The sequence below is a fragment of the Chanos chanos genome, chromosome 7 (genome assembly GCF_902362185.1).
Source record: "Chanos chanos chromosome 7, fChaCha1.1, whole genome shotgun sequence".
Classification (NCBI taxonomy): domain Eukaryota; kingdom Metazoa; phylum Chordata; class Actinopteri; order Gonorynchiformes; family Chanidae; genus Chanos; species Chanos chanos.
Genome location: NC_044501.1, coordinates 11,297,876 through 11,315,507, shown reverse-complemented (window position 1 = coordinate 11,315,507; position 17,632 = coordinate 11,297,876). Strand labels below are relative to the sequence as shown.

Sequence of the window (17,632 nt, the reverse complement as noted above, 5' to 3'; positions counted from 1 at the left end):
CAGAAAGCCACAAGCCTCCTATGATTTCTAACACTCAGTCTTCCAACCTTGATATTATGTAACAAATGGAGGGCTGGCAAACGTATCAGATTATCATATGTCTCCAACATGCATAACCCAGGCATCATGATGAGATTTTCCCACCTAGTGACAGCATATTTCAAGCATTTTTCCTTAAAGAAGACTGAGGCGTCTTACATCGTACAGAGACAATACATTCACACTGGGAGTTATGTGCATGTTTACTGAGCTGGGTGACAGGTAAGCACAGATCCATTTTAACAAGAGCATCAGTGTGAGAAAGAATTGCCAGAGCACTGGCTAGAATTTTCTGCACAACTCACATGTTGGAAAGTGTTTAATGGCAGTGAGAGTGGGGGAGAGAGAGAGAGAGAGAGAGAGAGAGAGAGAGAAAGAGAGAGAGGGAGAGAGAGAGAGATAGAGTGAGTGAGAGAGAGAGATAGGGAGCAAAAGAGAGAGAGAGAGACAGAGAGACAGAGGGAGTGAAAGAGAGAGACAGAGAGAGAGAGAGAGAAAGAGAGAGAGACAGAGGGAATGAAAGAGAGAAAGAGAGAGAGAGAGAGAGAGAGAGAGAGAGAGAGAGAGAGAGAGAAGAGATGAGGTGTCGAGGGAAGGCACAGCTCCGTGGCAACCGAGTTTTCAGAGACTCCGCTTGTCTTTTTTTTTTTCCCCCTCTGTCTCACTGTCATTCTTCCCTTTTGGCAGAAATTCATCATTAGGCCATAGTTCTTTTCTAAAATTAAAGCTCTTCAGTCCAAAACTCCGTGACAAACAAGAGCAGATATTACCCTGCCTGAAAGCATAGGCTGTTTGACGACAGACACGATGTTTACTTCGGGCTCTTTAGAAAAAGAAATTAAGTTCTTCTTTTAATCCTTTTAACATTTAATCCCCACAGGGAGCTGAAAGACATCATCAAAAATATTTCAAATACATCCTGAAGTGAACTCACTGTTTATCAATGATGAAAAAGACTCCCTTCAAAGGGAAAGGATCCTTTTCTGTCTCAGAACTTCACCCCAAGTCAAACATGTAATCCACTCACGTTAATATATATATATGTGTATAAAAAAAAATCCACACACATTTACACCCACACATGGAAATTAAACATCCAACTGAGTATTCAACCTTTCTCATAATCATCAGCCTCCTGCTGCCACTCCAGAAGCAATTGACACATCGGTGGCAGGGTTTGCAACATCCAGAACCGCGTAATGCATAATAGTCAGCCAATGTCACTATCTGGTCCATCTTCGGTGCGTTTCTCCCTCGTAATGTATAAAAATTCCCTTTTATTCTGCCAATTGAAATGGAAAGCGGGTAACTGAACAGCATAATTCGTTCACGGACGAGAAGATATCACCTTTATTTTTTGATCAAACGCCTTGCTCTTTGGTCGTCGGGTTCCTTTTTAGCGTGGCTGTTATAGATGGATTAATTCATGCCAACGCTGATGACTGAGCAGATGGATACTGTATGAGAGGTGTCACTTGCAGAGCCCCGGTATACCACAGTGTAGACGTTTGAATGTTCGTAGAAACTTGATAAATTCCGCGTTTTGATGTGCATTCTGCCTCTGTCTTGTTACATAACAAACATGGCATTGGTTTACAGTATGACATCAAAGTACCCTTTGTTCACCGTCGCCTGAATGCGGGGCTTTTATTCAAGTCGAACAATCCGCAGCCTAAAGGGAATGTGCTGTTTTTTTAATCAAAGGATATATGACAACCCTTTACTTTACATTAGGACAGGCCACCACCGGTCATTCCACATACATAAACACCACACAAATGACAGCCAACAAATGGATTTTCTGTTATTTTTTTGCATGTGTGTGTGTTTTTTATGTGTGTGTTTGCTGTTCTCTGATCCCTTTTAATGTTTTTTCATTTTCGCTAAGCTGATTTTGTCTCTGGAGGTCAATATCGAGGGAGAAGGCCGAGAAGAAAAAATGAGCACTAAACTATTACAGAGAACTTGTCGCCTTAAGAGTGACAAAGCATCTGGAAAAAGGTTCTTGTTAGTCTGCAGAAAAATGTTTGACGTTTAGAGATAAACTAATTAAAGGAAAAAAAAAAGTGGAAAAAAGTACCCATGTATGAGGTGCAGATACGGATGCTGAAACCAAAATATCTGTGCAGAAAGTAGGTTGCTCGCTCAACATTCCCACGAAGAACGATTTGATTGGCATCAAGGTTTCAGCGAGGTAACCTGCAATCTTCAGGGTCAGAGAAACCGTGAGGAAATTAAGCATACGTGCGGAAACCTTGGTATCTGTTTAATTATTTTGCACAGAAACGTCAAACAAGTGATCTCTGTCTATATGAACAGTTTGTTATTGACAGCTAAACGGATAATATGCAAATGAAATATCCATTTTGTGTTTGTGTATTCCTCCCTTCCCACCCTCTCCAATAACAAATTCGTGGTGCAGTCCTATGAGACGTTCTAGTATCAGATAAACCCCTCAGGCACGTTTTGGGACATCAGCTGAGTCTGTGTGTTGGATGAGAGAACAGTCTCTCCCTCCTAATTTTCTCTCTCTCACTCTCTCTCTCTCTTTCTTTCTCAGTCTCCAGTTTCGTGACTCTTCCATCAAATGATATTATTGTGTCTGACTTTGTTTGTGTTTGGATGCATCATTCACCCAACCCCTCTTAGTTATTCCCTAGTATGTTTCTCTCTCTGCCTCCACCCCCTTCTCTCTCTCTCTCTCTCTCTCTCTCTCTCTGTCTCTGTCTCTCTCTGCGTGAATGCTGGCCTTGCCTGTATCTGGGACAGAGAGAAAATCTGTATATGACAACCTTACAGCTCTTTTATCCCCCTGTATGCAGCTGGTGACTTCCTGAGGAGAGCTGGTCTAAACAGTCCCCTCTCTCGGTTATCTCCACACACACACACACTCCCTCTCTCTCTCTCTCTCTCTCTCTCTCTCTCTTTTTCCTCCTCCTCACAGACTCCCTAATGCCACGCTCTCACTTACACGCTGTTATTCACCACTCCTCTAAAATGAGCTCTGCTGTATTCAGCCTGAAAATATTGCTGTTGTACTCTGGATATGGTACCGTTAACTGTTGGTACTGATAAAAAAAAAAAGTGTGTGTGTGTGGGGGGGGGGGGGGGGGGGGGGGGGCATACAGAATGATGTATGCACCATAAAGTTTTAATCAGGAGAAAGTATCAACCGTTAATTCTTCATTGTCAGCGCAAAGACAATGCAGCGATTCATCCATAACGCTGTGGTGACCCTTTAACAATAGTGTACTCTGCTTATAAACCAGCACACAAGGCAAACAACAAATACACAAGGTAAAGAAGTACAGAACTTGCTTTGAGAGGACAAATAAACAGATAAAGGACGAGCAAGGTTGGTGTTATAACTCTCTCTGAATTCAGTGGTAACACGTTATTTTGACAACCTTTAACTTGTTCTTTGTATTAATTTGATTTTGACCGAAAAAAGTTGTTCATTGGCCCTAAAACATTGACTTTGTTCTTGCATGTAAGCAACATATTACTGACTTTCATACATGGAATCAATGAGTTTCACAATGTAAGGATCAGCTTTCATTTCTTTCCAATGCAAATGCTTTTTAATTTCATTTCCCTCTAGCGTGAGGAGGATATCTTTCTCTGCTAATGAAATGTCAATACTCCTCCTGCAAAGGCCCTTTTTTAATATTCACACGTTTCTAATTGTCTTCTGATTCATTTTATTGTGGAATATGAATTCAGCTTTACTTTGAAGTCTTTTTTTTTTTTTAATCCAAGAGGAGTCGAATTATAACCAAATTTTGAGCTTTTTGCATAGATTTATTTATTTTTTGCTAATTAACAGAGGTGCCCCCGCCATTGTAAAAATGAACGCTAAGAGGATTTCGCCGTCAACACGTTTTGGTTTTTTTTTTTTGGGCATCCGATGATCTGATTGAATTTTTCCACACATGAAATCGTCTTTGGATGTCACTGACTACCACACAGAATAATCTCAGGTAAGGTGTATATTCACACATTTATTAAACTAATACATCCCATGAAAGTATCGCCTAATGTTTGGTTTGAAGAAGAGAAGATTACATAGATGATGAAGTGCTTCAAATGCCTCTTCAGTACTGTCAGTCAATCAGGGATTACATAAGAATCCTGACTGCTGAGGGTATCATGACTTACATGAGAGAAAACAGCCACAGGTTATATTTGAATGGCGTATGAAAGTGCATGAATGCGCTAAATTACCACCTGCCAACCAATACGTCAGTTTTTTTTTGTTTTTTTTTTCTATTTTGACATTTACCTTCCCATTTGAGAGGTCGTATCTTTCTCTGCAATCTCTGCTTCAATTAGGATGATCCAAATAATAAAAAGAAAAAAACCCCCATGAATTTAATGTCAGTGAATAGTCTTTTATCGTGCGATGATTGCATCAGCGCATAATAATCTGCATATTTTAAGACTGAAACACAAATAATTTGGCTTTACTTTGTATAATATTTTCCTTGCTAAGTGTCCAGGAAACACACACACGCGCGTGCACACACACACACACACACACGCACGCACACGCGCACTTTCCGTCTTCCATATTTCCATCCTCATACCATTAGGTGAGCAGATTTTCATAACAGTTTTATATCGATCATTATAATGAATACAAGAGACATCTGGACAAGACTGTTATTAATAATCTATCATGGTTGGTTACAATGACAGTCAGCACATCGGAATCTTAATGAGTTCAGTAACTGCTCGACAATTACATTGACTTTGAATTCCAGCTCAATTATTAATGCTCTCTGTTAATATAATGAAGCCCATCGCTGTAACAAACCTTTCTACATAACGTCTTTTAACTCTCTGAGTTGAAACATGAAGGTGGTCCATAATCTCTTGTTTACACACACACACACACACACACATCACTCCTCCTCAGCCCTTGTTGGCATTTCAGGATAATTGGGACTTCATAAACTGCTGAATCCTGTGTTCCTGTTCGTGTGTGTGATGTGTTTCTGTGTGTATGATGCAACCTGAATGAAAACAAATGCCAGGGCCTGAAGGAATGTCAATATCTATTGCTGTAGTAACATCTGCGAACCAAGTACTGATGCATCACATGCCAACAGTCTGTATTACAGATCCCTTAAAGCCTCTCCATTTGTTTCTGTTTGGGGGGGGAAACCTAAGAAAACCTTCTTTCTGAGATTTTATGCTGTCTTTTCTTGCATCAGTGGTCCCATTACCTTTATGTGATTCTAATGCAAGTGACATAAAAATCCATATTTCAGTGATAAGAGTGAACATAGAGGGGATCCACAGAGGTAAAACAGCTTGGGCTGAGGCTCTTAAAATCTGAAAAAGAGAAAAAAAAAAAAAAAACTTCAGGCGCCTGATGGGGCTTTTGAACCCGTGACCACACGGGTGGTATGTTTTCAAAGCTGGCCAGTCGAAATGCAACGAGACTGAAACGAGAAAGTTTGAACATGAAAGACCAACTTTGGTGTAAGTTTACCTTAGTTGTAGATGGAGTTTACCTTAGTTGTAGATATCTAGTTGATAGAATCTCTAAATGTGGAAATGGCCCGTCTTCTTCGGTGAAGGGAAAGCGGCCAAAATTACACTTTTTTGCTGCTAACCCTCAAGGACAAGCCTACAGTAATTATTTCTGATTTAAATGACTTTAATGGCATCATTTTAATCTGGGCAATTAAGGCTTTACCATTTTCCAACAGCAGTGCATCGCCAGCAGTGGTTAGGTTTCCACATGACTGTTAGCTAATCACGGATCAGTTGTTGGTTCGATGAAATTCTAAGACTTAATGAGAAATAACAATATATCTAGAAAGGTCATTTGAAGAGCATATCCTCAGATAGATACGCGTTCATGATACAGATGAGCCAGCACCGTATTCAAACCAGAACTCAATGTAACACGTGTGATATTGGTGACATTTCACCTGTGTCATGCATTTGTCACCTGAAATACTTGCTGTATGATTCACGCCGTGATGAAAAGTGGAAAAACAAGTTTGATCTGTAATGTTGTAACATTGCCCTCTAGTGGTCCATGATTGAAATGCCACACGTGTTCTGAAACACTGCCTTCGCCATACGAAAAACATTACATTCATTTCCAAACACATTTGTAAATTTGAAAAAAAGTCATTTATTAGTATTTTAAACAAACAAAAAAAATGATATTCCACAATGCTGAACAAAATTTGTTCAGTTACAAGCTCTGATGCTAAAATCCACTCCCCATTTTCCATGACGATCGATAAATACAAGAATATGAATGAAGATAAAAGTTAAACTTCATGAGCCAAACATACCAACATTATATACACCCTATAATATATTCTATCAGACACAGTGTTTTATGTGTGTTTCCAAAAAGGATCACGCCAACACTTCTAAGGGAGAGAATCAGCACTTTGGGAAGTGAAGCCTGTCGTTTTAAGAATAAGTGTTCAATGTTTGAAAGCACACATTTTTTAGTACATCTGCTCATTTTGTACTCAACCTGCATAAACACACGATACCAAGGCCTTGAATGTGTCTGAGGGGAATTTTCCTTTGGTCTTCTCCTATCTGACAGTCTCCTATTGACTTTTTGGCTCAAGTTATCTGACTAACTGAGAAATCCTGTTTTGTTTGTATACATCCCAGATCTCTACCTGCTGTGCTGGTTGTTTTGAAACATAAACAGGGCTTAACCAAAGGGGTTGTATCTTTTAAGTAAGAGGATGATGGATTAGCCGTCCCTTGGGCTCTCTTTACGGAATACTTCGTAATGCCGCGACAAAATCTGATGACGTCACGGGTTCAGCGCCTTTGTCTGAAAACTATTACATCACAGAAGAATGGTATGAATTGTTGTCATTCTCTGATGTGCTGAATGAAAAAAAAAAAAAGGTAAGCTTGTTGTGAATGTCAGCTTTGACTCTGAGAAACAAACACAAACGGATATCCCAAAATAGTTTCATAATCACGCGAGTACACTCTCCAGAGGGCCTTGGGCAAAGTGCAGTCCAGGAGAGAACTATTGTCCAAGTTTCAAAGGGGTGTAAAGTGCAAAAGTACAGCAGGGATTTTTGGGAACATGAGTTTCAACCCCCCTAAAATAAAAAAAAAAAGAGAGAAGGGGGGGGTATAGAGTGTAAAAAATGGCCTGATCTCAATTTGTCTGAGCCACTCTGTCTGAGCCACTCTGTCTGAGCCACTCTGTCTGAGCCACTCTGTCTGAGCCACTCTCTCTGAGCCACTCTCTCTGAGCCACTCTGCATAGATCATGGGGAGACTCTGAGGATGTGCTTCTGCCTAAAACTACTGAATGAAACAGAGAACAATCAAACAACCAAGCCAACCACCAGACAACCACCAGCCAACCAACCAATGTGACCCCAAAACCAGTCCCCAGCTCTGCAGGATTCAAATAGGACGAGACAGAACAAACTATGAGGATACATCCGGCTGAAACCCCAGATATTTTCCAAGTCTTAGAGGTAAACATCTCTATAAATGTCATGTTACGAGGACGCCGATGTCTGAGGCCAGTTTACGCTCACAGCCAGTGAAGAAGAAAGCAGAAGAAGAAGTAGTGTCATATCACTTTCTTACCTCTCAAAATAAAAAAAATCATCTGACTCTCATGATACAGCAGTGATACATGCAAACATTTACAAAGCTGAGTTTTGTTTTTTCTCAAGAAACATACCTCTTCTTTTTAATTTAACTAAAAAAAAAATGACCCAAAAGATATTGGCAAAACAATTGCTCTTCTCTGAAACTCATGATAGAGTAATTGAATATATAGTAAAAAAAAAAAAAAAAACCTGCATTTTCCTGGTATGGCACTTTATCCCCCAAGTAGGCATAAAGTGGACAATATATGTCAAGGCAGACAGTTTATTCACTAAAATGTCCAAACTGAGTGTGTTTTGTCTTACGGAGAAAGTTGGTAGACTACGTTTGTGTGTGTGTGTGTGGCCAGGAGGCGTATGTATGTGTATGTGTGTGTGTGCGTGTGTGGGAGTAAGAGAAGGAGTGTGAGAACACGTGTGCACATGCATGTGTGTTAGTCCACTCCGAGCGCTTTGAGTTGTCTCTCAATCTCTTCGTCGGAGATCCCATCTGCTTTGGAGGTAGTGGCGACCGGGTTCTTTCTGCTGGCGGAGGGGGCACTTGCCATCTGTAGACAGAACACAAGTGTCATTAAGGCTCAAAGTACAGCATCCAGGAAAGCACCAGAGGAGAGAAAGCTATTTAGGAATCTCCAGGCATGGCTGTGAATCTTAACATACACCACATTCATATCCACAGGAAATCTCTCATTCATGTTAGCAATGCTCTACTCAAAAAGTGTACAGACAAAAAAAAAAGTGCTATTTGTATTAATATGCACTAATCACAAAGACTCTTGGGCACAGTGGTTGATGTGTTTGTGCTGAAAAATGCTTAAAAATAGACAAGCCTTCATACAGTGCTGGCATACTGGGAATACCCAGTTACATCAGAATGGGACATAACTGGTTCTGCAATGACATGCCACATTAAATTACCATTAATACTGTCAGCGCTTAAGACGGCCTCTTCCTCTAGCTGCCCATATTAAGAGAAGATAACGTGTCTTTGTGTACTGTTTGTCTAATACAAACATACTGATATTATGGTCCATAAATTACAAGAACAGAAAATACCAGAGTTTGAAATGTGTCCCTGATACAATGATCATGAATTCACGTCTTTTGGTGTGAAGCCTCTTCACTGAGTCAGGGTTGGGAGTGACCTGGCTAATAAGGGTGTTTTTTTGCGTGTGTGGCGAGTTAAGCTGTAAGAATCACAGAAGTGTGAAAACAGCAGGCGGATCCTCCTCACCTTTCCCGAGATTTCGATGCCGATCTCATCCAGCACCTGGTTCACAATGTCCTGAGATTCCTCCTCGTCCCCAGAGTCATCAAAGATCTCATCCAACGTGTCGTTCACTGGAGTGGCAAGATTTCAGTTTTAAAAACTTCATAACGCCAATTAAGACTTCTTCAGAGATATATACGTATTAACCGAGTATGATATATAACTCAAAGGGATTACGGCGGTAATCTGTAAACGGTCTTACTCATTTCCTCTGTCATGTCCATCTTGGCCGTCTCCTTTTGGAAGTTCTGCAACGTCTGCATTGTCTTCTGCGGATCCATCTTTTTATTGACGGCCTGCATCGTCTGAAAGAGGATTTCCAAAAGGTGAAAACCTTACACCATCGTTTCAGCATCAGAACGTCACGTGGAGATCGAGCCGGTTCTTTTTTCGACCGATATTCCTTACCTTGGTGGTTTTAGCCATGGCCCCTGCCATCTTCATCTGAGAGTTCATGAGCTTGGTTTGTGTGGACATTGACGTGACCTTTGAGCTAACAGCGTAAGTGCGGTTCTTCTGTTTCCTAAGTTGTACAAGCTGCTTGGCCAAAATTTTACAGGCATCTCTATTCCCTGCTTTGGCCATCTTCTTTATCTCCATTTCCTTAAAAAAAAAGAAGGAACAAGAATACAGGGGAATAATTATCACGAAATGCTCAAAACCGAAATAACAGAGTAATTGGTTCTAGTGATGAATGACAAAAATAGTTACTATTTATAGCTAATCAGACCAAGTAATATGAGTCTTTTATCTTAACCAGAAGCGATGACATCATCGCTCCAGGTCGACTAGATATACTTACAAACAGAGGTTTATGACCTCCCATAAAAATGATGTGATAAAGCTTTGGGAAGTTACCGAATAAATTATTATTACGTCAGTTTATAAAAAGAAAAAAGTTCTACTCAGTCAGTGGATTTGAATGACTTCTGCGTAGCTGCTGGTGTAAGGCGTGGACTCTTACCAATTGTTTCTCTTGTTTCTCTAAAGCGTTTCTATCTCTGGCGATTTGTCTCTGCGTTCCCCTCAGCTCTTTGTTCTGTTCCCTGATGACATCTGAAAGAGCAGGTAGAACAGAAAGAGCCTGATGGTTCTCCATAGAAAAATCGATCTTTACATTACTTACGAGGAAAGCCGGGAATGGATTTACTACAAACGACTGGTAGTTGACACAGAAACAATAACTGGAGAGCACACATCCTCTTTGTATATATAAAGATTTAAAGTAGATTTTAAGGAGACTAGTTTAAAAAATACAGAAGGAATGAAAACTCGTTGGTTTGGTAAATTCGTCAGTCATGTTGATCCCATTAGCCGAGTTACATTCCAAGGCAAACACTTCATCTAGGAAGCAACCAAATGGCAGGCTATACACTAACTCCTGGGTCGCGACAGAGTAGTTTTCGACGACTGAAAATCATGATTGTTGTGTAAGATTTGTAAACATATTTTGCTTCTGAATCATCACTAACATCCCTTGATAATATGGTATCAACAAACCATGAATACAAAATTGTAATCCCGACTGAAACACCTAACATTAGTGATAAAGGTGGACCTTTGCTTTTCGTCAAGTTGCTGGTTGAGGAAAACTTACCATCTACCGTTTTCTTCTTGAATAAAGAAGCCATGGTGGCACACAACAACAATAAATATATGTTAACAATGAAACGATTTACAAGAACTTGCTGTAACTTATATCGTTGCCTAACAAAATGTCATGTCTATTTCCTGGTTTTACCAAGTCGGAAAATCAGGTTTATTTTTCCTCTACGACACTGCTGTGTATTCGTGTCTGATTGGTGAAAAATCCAGTCATGTTACAAATTTGTCCAATCACAAACATTCTCACTATAATACTTAGAGCCCGTCGAAACGCAATATTTTCGCAATCAGCCTAATAAATTGAATATGAGAGTGGTGTTTTGACAATCACTGAATCTTGTTCTATTTGTACATTTTGATTTTTGTCTGCTTAGGTTTGTAGCTTAAACAGCCAATCGTGTCCCGCTTATTTTACGCATGCGTAGTAGGTGCCAGAAGGCCTCTGCAGTGCCACTATCGTTAGTATTCGGAGCCATTCGTTCTCTATTCGTCATTCTTCGTTGATATTTCGACATGTTCCGCGAAAGGATCGGATCCCGTCGATAGTGAATTAGGGCAGAATTTCGTCCCCCTCGTTCTCTGTGTTGTTGTCCTCGGTGACGCGACGGAGGTGTAGCCTGACGCGGTCTCTTACGTGTCGGACTGAATAAAAGTGGAGCTCCGAAGGCCTGGGAGTGACGAAGAGAGTCTGTGTCGGGTAAGAAGAGGCGCGATCGTGGGGGAGAGGAATAATGCACATCCCGTAAAGTGCAATATGTCGCAATGGTCGGTCCGTTTCTAACAAAGAGATCATGGCGGCGGCGGGCATGTTTCATAGTAGCAAGCTATGGCTAGCTTCTAGACAATGAACCAGACAGTCATAGGGGAAAGGGAGTGGGATCAGTGACCACATTGGAAAAACATTGTGTTGTTATTAGCAAGTTTATTATTGTGTATAGTGTATTCAGCCTGATATAAGTCGCGCCAGCCTTATCACAGCAGTGTCTCACTGCAAAAAAATATATATATTTTAGCGAGCTAGCCAGTGAATGGGTTTAGCCACGCAGCTGCCCTCCCAACATCTTACAAGAACGGCTAGCCTACCATATACTCCAAGGCAACTTTGTAGCCTCATATGCCTGACATAGTATGTGTCTCACCGTGGCTGTTCGACGGAAAACTGTTAGCTGTTCAGAGCTAATAAACGCGCCTGAATGACCAAATATTAATGAAAATGAAACGTTGAGGCAAACATATGAATTATTATTTTTTTTCTATTTAAACAAATTCACTAGCGTCAGTCTCTGGGATTACCAAATTATACTGTTGCATTTTAGTAGCTATTAATGGTATTTAGCCAGCTAATTACGGTTAGGTGCAAGGGAGTTTTGTTGCCGACACATTCATAGCATCAACGTTATTCTAAATTCTAGTTTAAATGTAGGCGGCGACTGACATAATGCTACAAAAATGTATTGTACTTCGTTTGTTATTTATGCGGAAGTAAAAAAGGGCGGCAATGCGAGACTCAATGATTTTAGCTAGTAGGTTATGTAACGCGTGGAGGCACGTCCACTACACCTAATGAAGCACAAAGTCAATTTATCCATCTGAATTTCTAAAAATACACGCACCACATTCGCTTGTTAAGAACACGACTCCCACGTTGTTGGTTCAAATTCCCGGTTGAACCACACATCTGGGTGTAGCTTAGAGCAGCTACCTCCCACATTTTCTCTCTTTGACAGCCACTCATGTCACGTAATTTTTGGTGCACATTTCATTATTTGGCGGCGGGCAGGGGTACTTTATTAGTGAAGAAGGGTGCCGTCCGGGGCTTTTAAGGTTTACTGGGTCAAATTACAAAAGCAGTGCTGTGGTGAATCTGGGTCACTGCGTTCAGTCCTAATGGAGCTAGAATAAGCACCATCCATTTTCACAACCAGTGTCTCCTTGCAACCTCCCATTCCTCCAGTTTCTCATGTTCTTTCCAGCTTTTACTACACTTAATAAGATCAGTGTGGTCCACATTGCATAAACCTTAATAAACACGTCATGTCTGCTCCAGCCTTTTAAATGGACTGGTACGTTACAGTCTAACATTATGATGAGACAGAGCGACAGTATTGACTGAATGATCACTGTGTCCCTAAATAAAATGACACAACCCCCAGATTCACTAAAATAACTTTACTGCATCAATACAGTCCTACAGTTAGATAGCATAGTAAATACGGTAATAGTAGTGTTATTAAAATATGTAATTATGCATTGTAATCATTAGTATTGTGTCTTTTAAGGTCAAACGGTGCCATACAGAAATGGATTGTGACAGTATTTGTTCTTGCTGTTTAGTCAGCCTATCTAAATGACCATGGAGGCAGGTGCAGATGTCCAGCAGGGCGGCGACACGGCTGTCTCAGAGACAGACGCTCAGCAGATTGCCCCCTTAGCGCAGGTAAGCATGTTCATACAAGCACGAAACGCTTCACTGATCAGTGCACTCCGTGACCGAATTAACACCAAATGACTGTCTGTATGCAGTACCTCATTGTGTTTGTCTGTTTGTCCCATCCTTCCTGTCATCTGGCCGACATAGGCCTGTTTTTACATGGACTGGCCGGGTGCACGAGAACAGTGTTGCTAAGTGAAATCAATACGTTTGAACGGCGTCATTAATTGCACAAAGTCTTTACGCGGTCCCTTCCCTACTAGCTCTGGCGCATGATCCATGCGATGCCGTCGCTCCGTCCATCACAGTGCTCTTAATCTGTCTCCGCCCCCCGCCAGGTGACCATAGCAGCCGGGCAGGCCACGGGCAGCGGGCCCACGGTTACGTTAGTGCAGTTGCCCAATGGACAAACGGTGCAGGTGCATGGGGTCATCCAGGCAGCCCAGCCCTCGGTCATCCAGTCCCCACAAGTACAGACAGTCCAGGTAAGCCCCGCCTCTCAGCACCTCCGTCAGCCGGAGTGTTGTCACTGTGTTTCACATGAGTGATCACTCCTAACAGAGCTCAACAGAAGCTCGTTGACTGGGTTTGACTGTAGACTTTAACCCAAATTACCCAAATTATATTAGCCCAAATCCTTTAACCCAGATTGCCCAAACTATGTGACTCAGAACACGTTAAGTTTCTTGGTGTCAAGTCGTTAAGAGTGTGATGCTGGCATTAATTACCTGATCTGGCACGTAACTCGAGTCTTGTTAGAAACGGATGTCAGTAACAACAAAACAGTTTGTTTGTATGGATCAGCGTTTGGTCACATGCTCTGTGTTTTCCTCTCAGATCTCCACCATTGCTGAGAGCGAGGACTCTCAGGAGTCAGTGGACAGCGTCACCGACTCCCAGAAAAGGAGAGAGATCCTGTCCCGACGTCCCTCCTACAGGTATCGCGTGTATTACCGGGTGATTTATACTGGTTTTTTTGTCAGTTTAGTTGTTGTGGACTGATTTGCGTACACCGATATTTTGTTTTCCACCACAGGAAGATTCTTAATGACCTGTCGTCAGATGCACCAGCAGTCCCTCGGATAGAGGAGGAGAAATCGGAGGAAGATTCTGCCCCAGCCATAACCACAGTTACTGTACCAACCCCCATCTATCAAACAAGCAGTGGCCAATACAGTAAGCCTGCCATCCTCTAAACTGTTTTCATTCAGACGGCACAAAAAAAAAGAACAGTCCCGTGCTCACAAAAACTGAGACTAGACGTAGACTTTATTGTCTTTTCGACCATATACAGTTAGAACACAGTTAGATGAAACAACATTCCTCCAGGGCCATGGTGCTACATAGAACAACACAGAACCACATGAGAACAACAACACATAGAACAACACAGAACCACACAGAACTAACTGAGACTACAAAGGCCTACACAATACTACATAAAGTGAATGTGTGCAAACGCGCAAGACAGTCCAAAATTTCTGTGACTGCCAAGTTTAGTGGAATTCAGGTTGTTGAGAGTGTGTACATGAAAGGTTTCTAATCGTTTGAATATCTTGTTTTTGTGTTGCAGTTGCCATTACTCAGGGCGGTGCGATTCAGTTAGCCAATAACGGCACAGATGGGGTTCAGGGTTTACAGACGCTGACAATGACCAACGCAGCGGGCGCTCAGCCCGGCACCACAATACTGCAGTACGCCCAAACCAGCGACGGCCAGCAGATACTGGTGCCCAGCAACCAGGTGGTCGTACAAGGTAAGATAAAGACTGGAACCCCCATTAAATCAGACCTTTCTTCAGTTTGACTGCATTTTGTTTTGTTCGCAGCTTGTTTCGTCTGCATTCCAAAAATAGTTCCGTAATTTCGTTGACACCGAACACACAACATCAAACAGGGACAATATTTGTGGCATTTATTGCACTGATGCCAACATCTCAATTTATAGCTGATTATATTCTTACAACCAGCAATTAATGACTTTTTACCAGTACGTAATTAATTCCTTTGGGTTTGAGTTGCAAAGCCAGTGTCGCGTAAAGCCAAGCCTATTGAATGAACCGATGCATTTAATTGACTTGTCTCTGGTGCTTAACCTGACTCCGTGTTTACGCAGCTGCCTCGGGGGACGTGCAGGCCTACCAGATCCGTACGGCCCCTAGCAGCGCCATCCCCTCCGGGGTGGTGGTGGCCTCGTCCCCTGCCCTGCCCAGTCAGGGGGGGGCCGAGGAGGCCACGCGTAAGAGGGAAGTCCGCCTGATGAAAAACAGGTAAGGAAACGCTCGGGCCTAGAGAAAGACCTAGAACAACAATCAGGATTAGCATTTCCAAAGTCGCTTAAACGGTGCGTTTACCCAGACCAGTCAGTTGTGAGTTACTGGACAAGGTCTCAAACTGAGAAAGCAATGATTCCCTTCTTGTTAAGAGATAATTTACGTTTCTTATTGACAGCTTACGAAAACATTGATATATGAACGCAGTCATCTCAGATTGGTGCATGGAAAGAAAGAAAGCAAGAAAGGCAACAGTGTTCCTCAGAAAAGAATATTAATATTCCTTGTGGTGTTATGAAACATGAGCCATGAGGTCTCACACATTCCGCTGGCTGACTGTAATGCTCTACGTTCGCCACAGGGAGGCAGCGCGGGAATGTCGCAGGAAGAAGAAGGAGTACGTGAAGTGTCTGGAAAACCGCGTCGCCGTGCTGGAGAACCAGAACAAAACCCTTATCGAAGAGTTAAAAGCGCTCAAGGACCTCTACTGTCATAAATCGGAGTGATTTTTTTTTTTTTTCAGCCTAAGGGAGAGTCGAGAGGGAGGGAAGACTCAGGTGCACCCAGAGACAGAGACTCCAACCACTCAAAAGCACCAGGGCCACAAACTCCTCTTTTTCTATCTTTTTTTTTTTTCCTCTCCTTTCTTTTCTTTTCAACACCTGTAAGAAAAAAAAAAAAAACCCTGATTACAGGAACGAGATGGGGGGGGGGAAGAAAAAAAAAAAAAAACCCCTCCCGAAATCCAGAGCGTAACTCCTTTATCGCGACCTGTCAGAGGAGATGAAATCTTTTAAGAGGTAATTGTTACCTGGCTTTTCCGCACACTTGTTTGTTTCCGGCAAGTTCTATAGCGTGTGACAGGGTGTCCGGTCAGCGCCTGGTCATCGGTGCGCGGGCCTGACCGGCTTCGAGTGAGTAGACGGCGGAGAAAGCTGCAGAGACGCACCTTTTCAGAACAATCATGGAACGGAACCCGCGCCGAATCGTCACGGGGCCGGAACGAAACTGTCTCCAGACGTTGCGGTTTCCAGCCTTTTGCGAGATCCCACGACAAAAAAAAAAACACAAAAAAAAAGACAAAAAAAGAAGGCTGTTGCGGGTCTCTCTCTACATCCCCCCCCACTCCTCCCCTCCCCCACAATCACAGCGACTCATGGGAATTGGAGTTAACAGTTCAGGTTAAAAAAAACAAACAAAAAAAAAAAGATGTCTGAAATGGCCGGCTTGAGAGAGAGGATCCGTGCCCGCATCTATATTTTAATGCTTCTGTTACTAACCCCCGTAGTGTCTCTCTTTTTTTTTTTTTTTTTTCTCCTTCCCACCCTTTCATCTTTCGGGGATCTGCAGATGAGTTACGGAACACGCACACCTCTGTTCTGAGTTGGTTTGATATGTCAAGTTCTTCACCCTCTTTTTTTTTTTTCTTTTTTTTTGGAGTATTTAAAGATGCTGCTTTTTTTTGTTGCAACATGAATTAACGTTTAAGATGTTCAGTGGCTGTTTTGTGCAAAAACGAAAAAAAAAAAAAGAAAGCCGGTTGGAAGAGACCGAGAGAGAGGGAGAGAGAGAGAGAGAGAGAGAGAGAGAGAGAAGATTACTGTTAGCCCAGAACAGCAGGGTTAACAGTACATGGAAACTTTAAAACACTCTGGGGTAACTTTAGGTTTTGTTAGACGGAGCATCATAGCAAAGCTTAAACATGCTTAAACACCTGAAGCGTACTGTTATTGTGACAGCAAAACCCTTTTCAAGATATCATGTAAAAAAAAAAAAAAAATTCAGTTTGTAGTGGAGTTTTATTGTGACCTGATAACATTTCTTCGCCTGTACCAGCTATCACCAGTTTTATCATATATACAGTCTATACCCACAACATCCATTTAAAATTAAGCAGTAGGACAAAAAAAAGTCACCTGGTTTTCTGTTCTTTGTTCTGTATGACAAAATGCCATGTTGTATTATTCATTCTTTATTTTTATTTTTATTTTATTTTTTTTGCCATTATATGTAGCCATCTTTAACAATATTATATACATCCTATTTTTAAATCTCTTTTTGCTATTTTTTTTCCATTTATTTTGTGTAAACATTGTATTTTTAAAAGCTCAAGCGTCACCCGTATGTATAACAAAGCAAGCCGTTATAATGGAGCCGATACTTCAGCAATTACATTTTTGGCAGCTCTTGATAATCAGATGTTTCAGGGGTGTTTTTTTTTTCTCTCTCCTCTGTTTGTGTGTGTGTGTGTGCGTGTGTGCGTGTGCACGTGTGCGTGTCATAATGACAGGTTGTCTTTCAGATGCATTCACAGTTCTGGGTTATCCTTTTTTTAAACATGGGTGGGTACTGGGACCACGTCTGTGCTGAGGACAGTTTCTTTTTTT

The 17,632-nt window shown here is 41.7% G+C and overlaps 2 protein-coding genes across 2 annotated transcripts; one reads left to right on the top strand and one right to left on the bottom strand.

The window, feature by feature from the left end:
- Nucleotides 1-8,043: 8,043 nt before the first annotated feature.
- chmp2bb (charged multivesicular body protein 2Bb) lies at nucleotides 8,044-10,620 on the bottom strand. The gene is made up of 6 exons (XM_030780639.1): nucleotides 10,535-10,620; nucleotides 9,902-9,993; nucleotides 9,346-9,540; nucleotides 9,140-9,242; nucleotides 8,902-9,008; nucleotides 8,044-8,215 (listed from the first exon to the last, which is right to left on the bottom strand). Exons 1-6 carry the CDS (start codon nucleotides 10,566-10,568, stop codon nucleotides 8,102-8,104), a joined length of 645 nt encoding a protein of 214 aa, XP_030636499.1. The 5' UTR covers nucleotides 10,569-10,620; the 3' UTR covers nucleotides 8,044-8,101.
- Nucleotides 10,621-11,150: 530 nt separating this feature from the next.
- creb1a (cAMP responsive element binding protein 1a) lies at nucleotides 11,151-15,925 on the top strand. The gene is made up of 8 exons (XM_030779711.1): nucleotides 11,151-11,239; nucleotides 12,877-12,979; nucleotides 13,312-13,458; nucleotides 13,811-13,911; nucleotides 14,010-14,149; nucleotides 14,547-14,729; nucleotides 15,089-15,242; nucleotides 15,607-15,925. Exons 2-8 carry the CDS (start codon nucleotides 12,890-12,892, stop codon nucleotides 15,749-15,751), a joined length of 960 nt encoding a protein of 319 aa, XP_030635571.1. The 5' UTR covers nucleotides 11,151-11,239; nucleotides 12,877-12,889; the 3' UTR covers nucleotides 15,752-15,925.
- The last annotated feature ends 1,707 nt before the right edge of the window (nucleotides 15,926-17,632 follow it).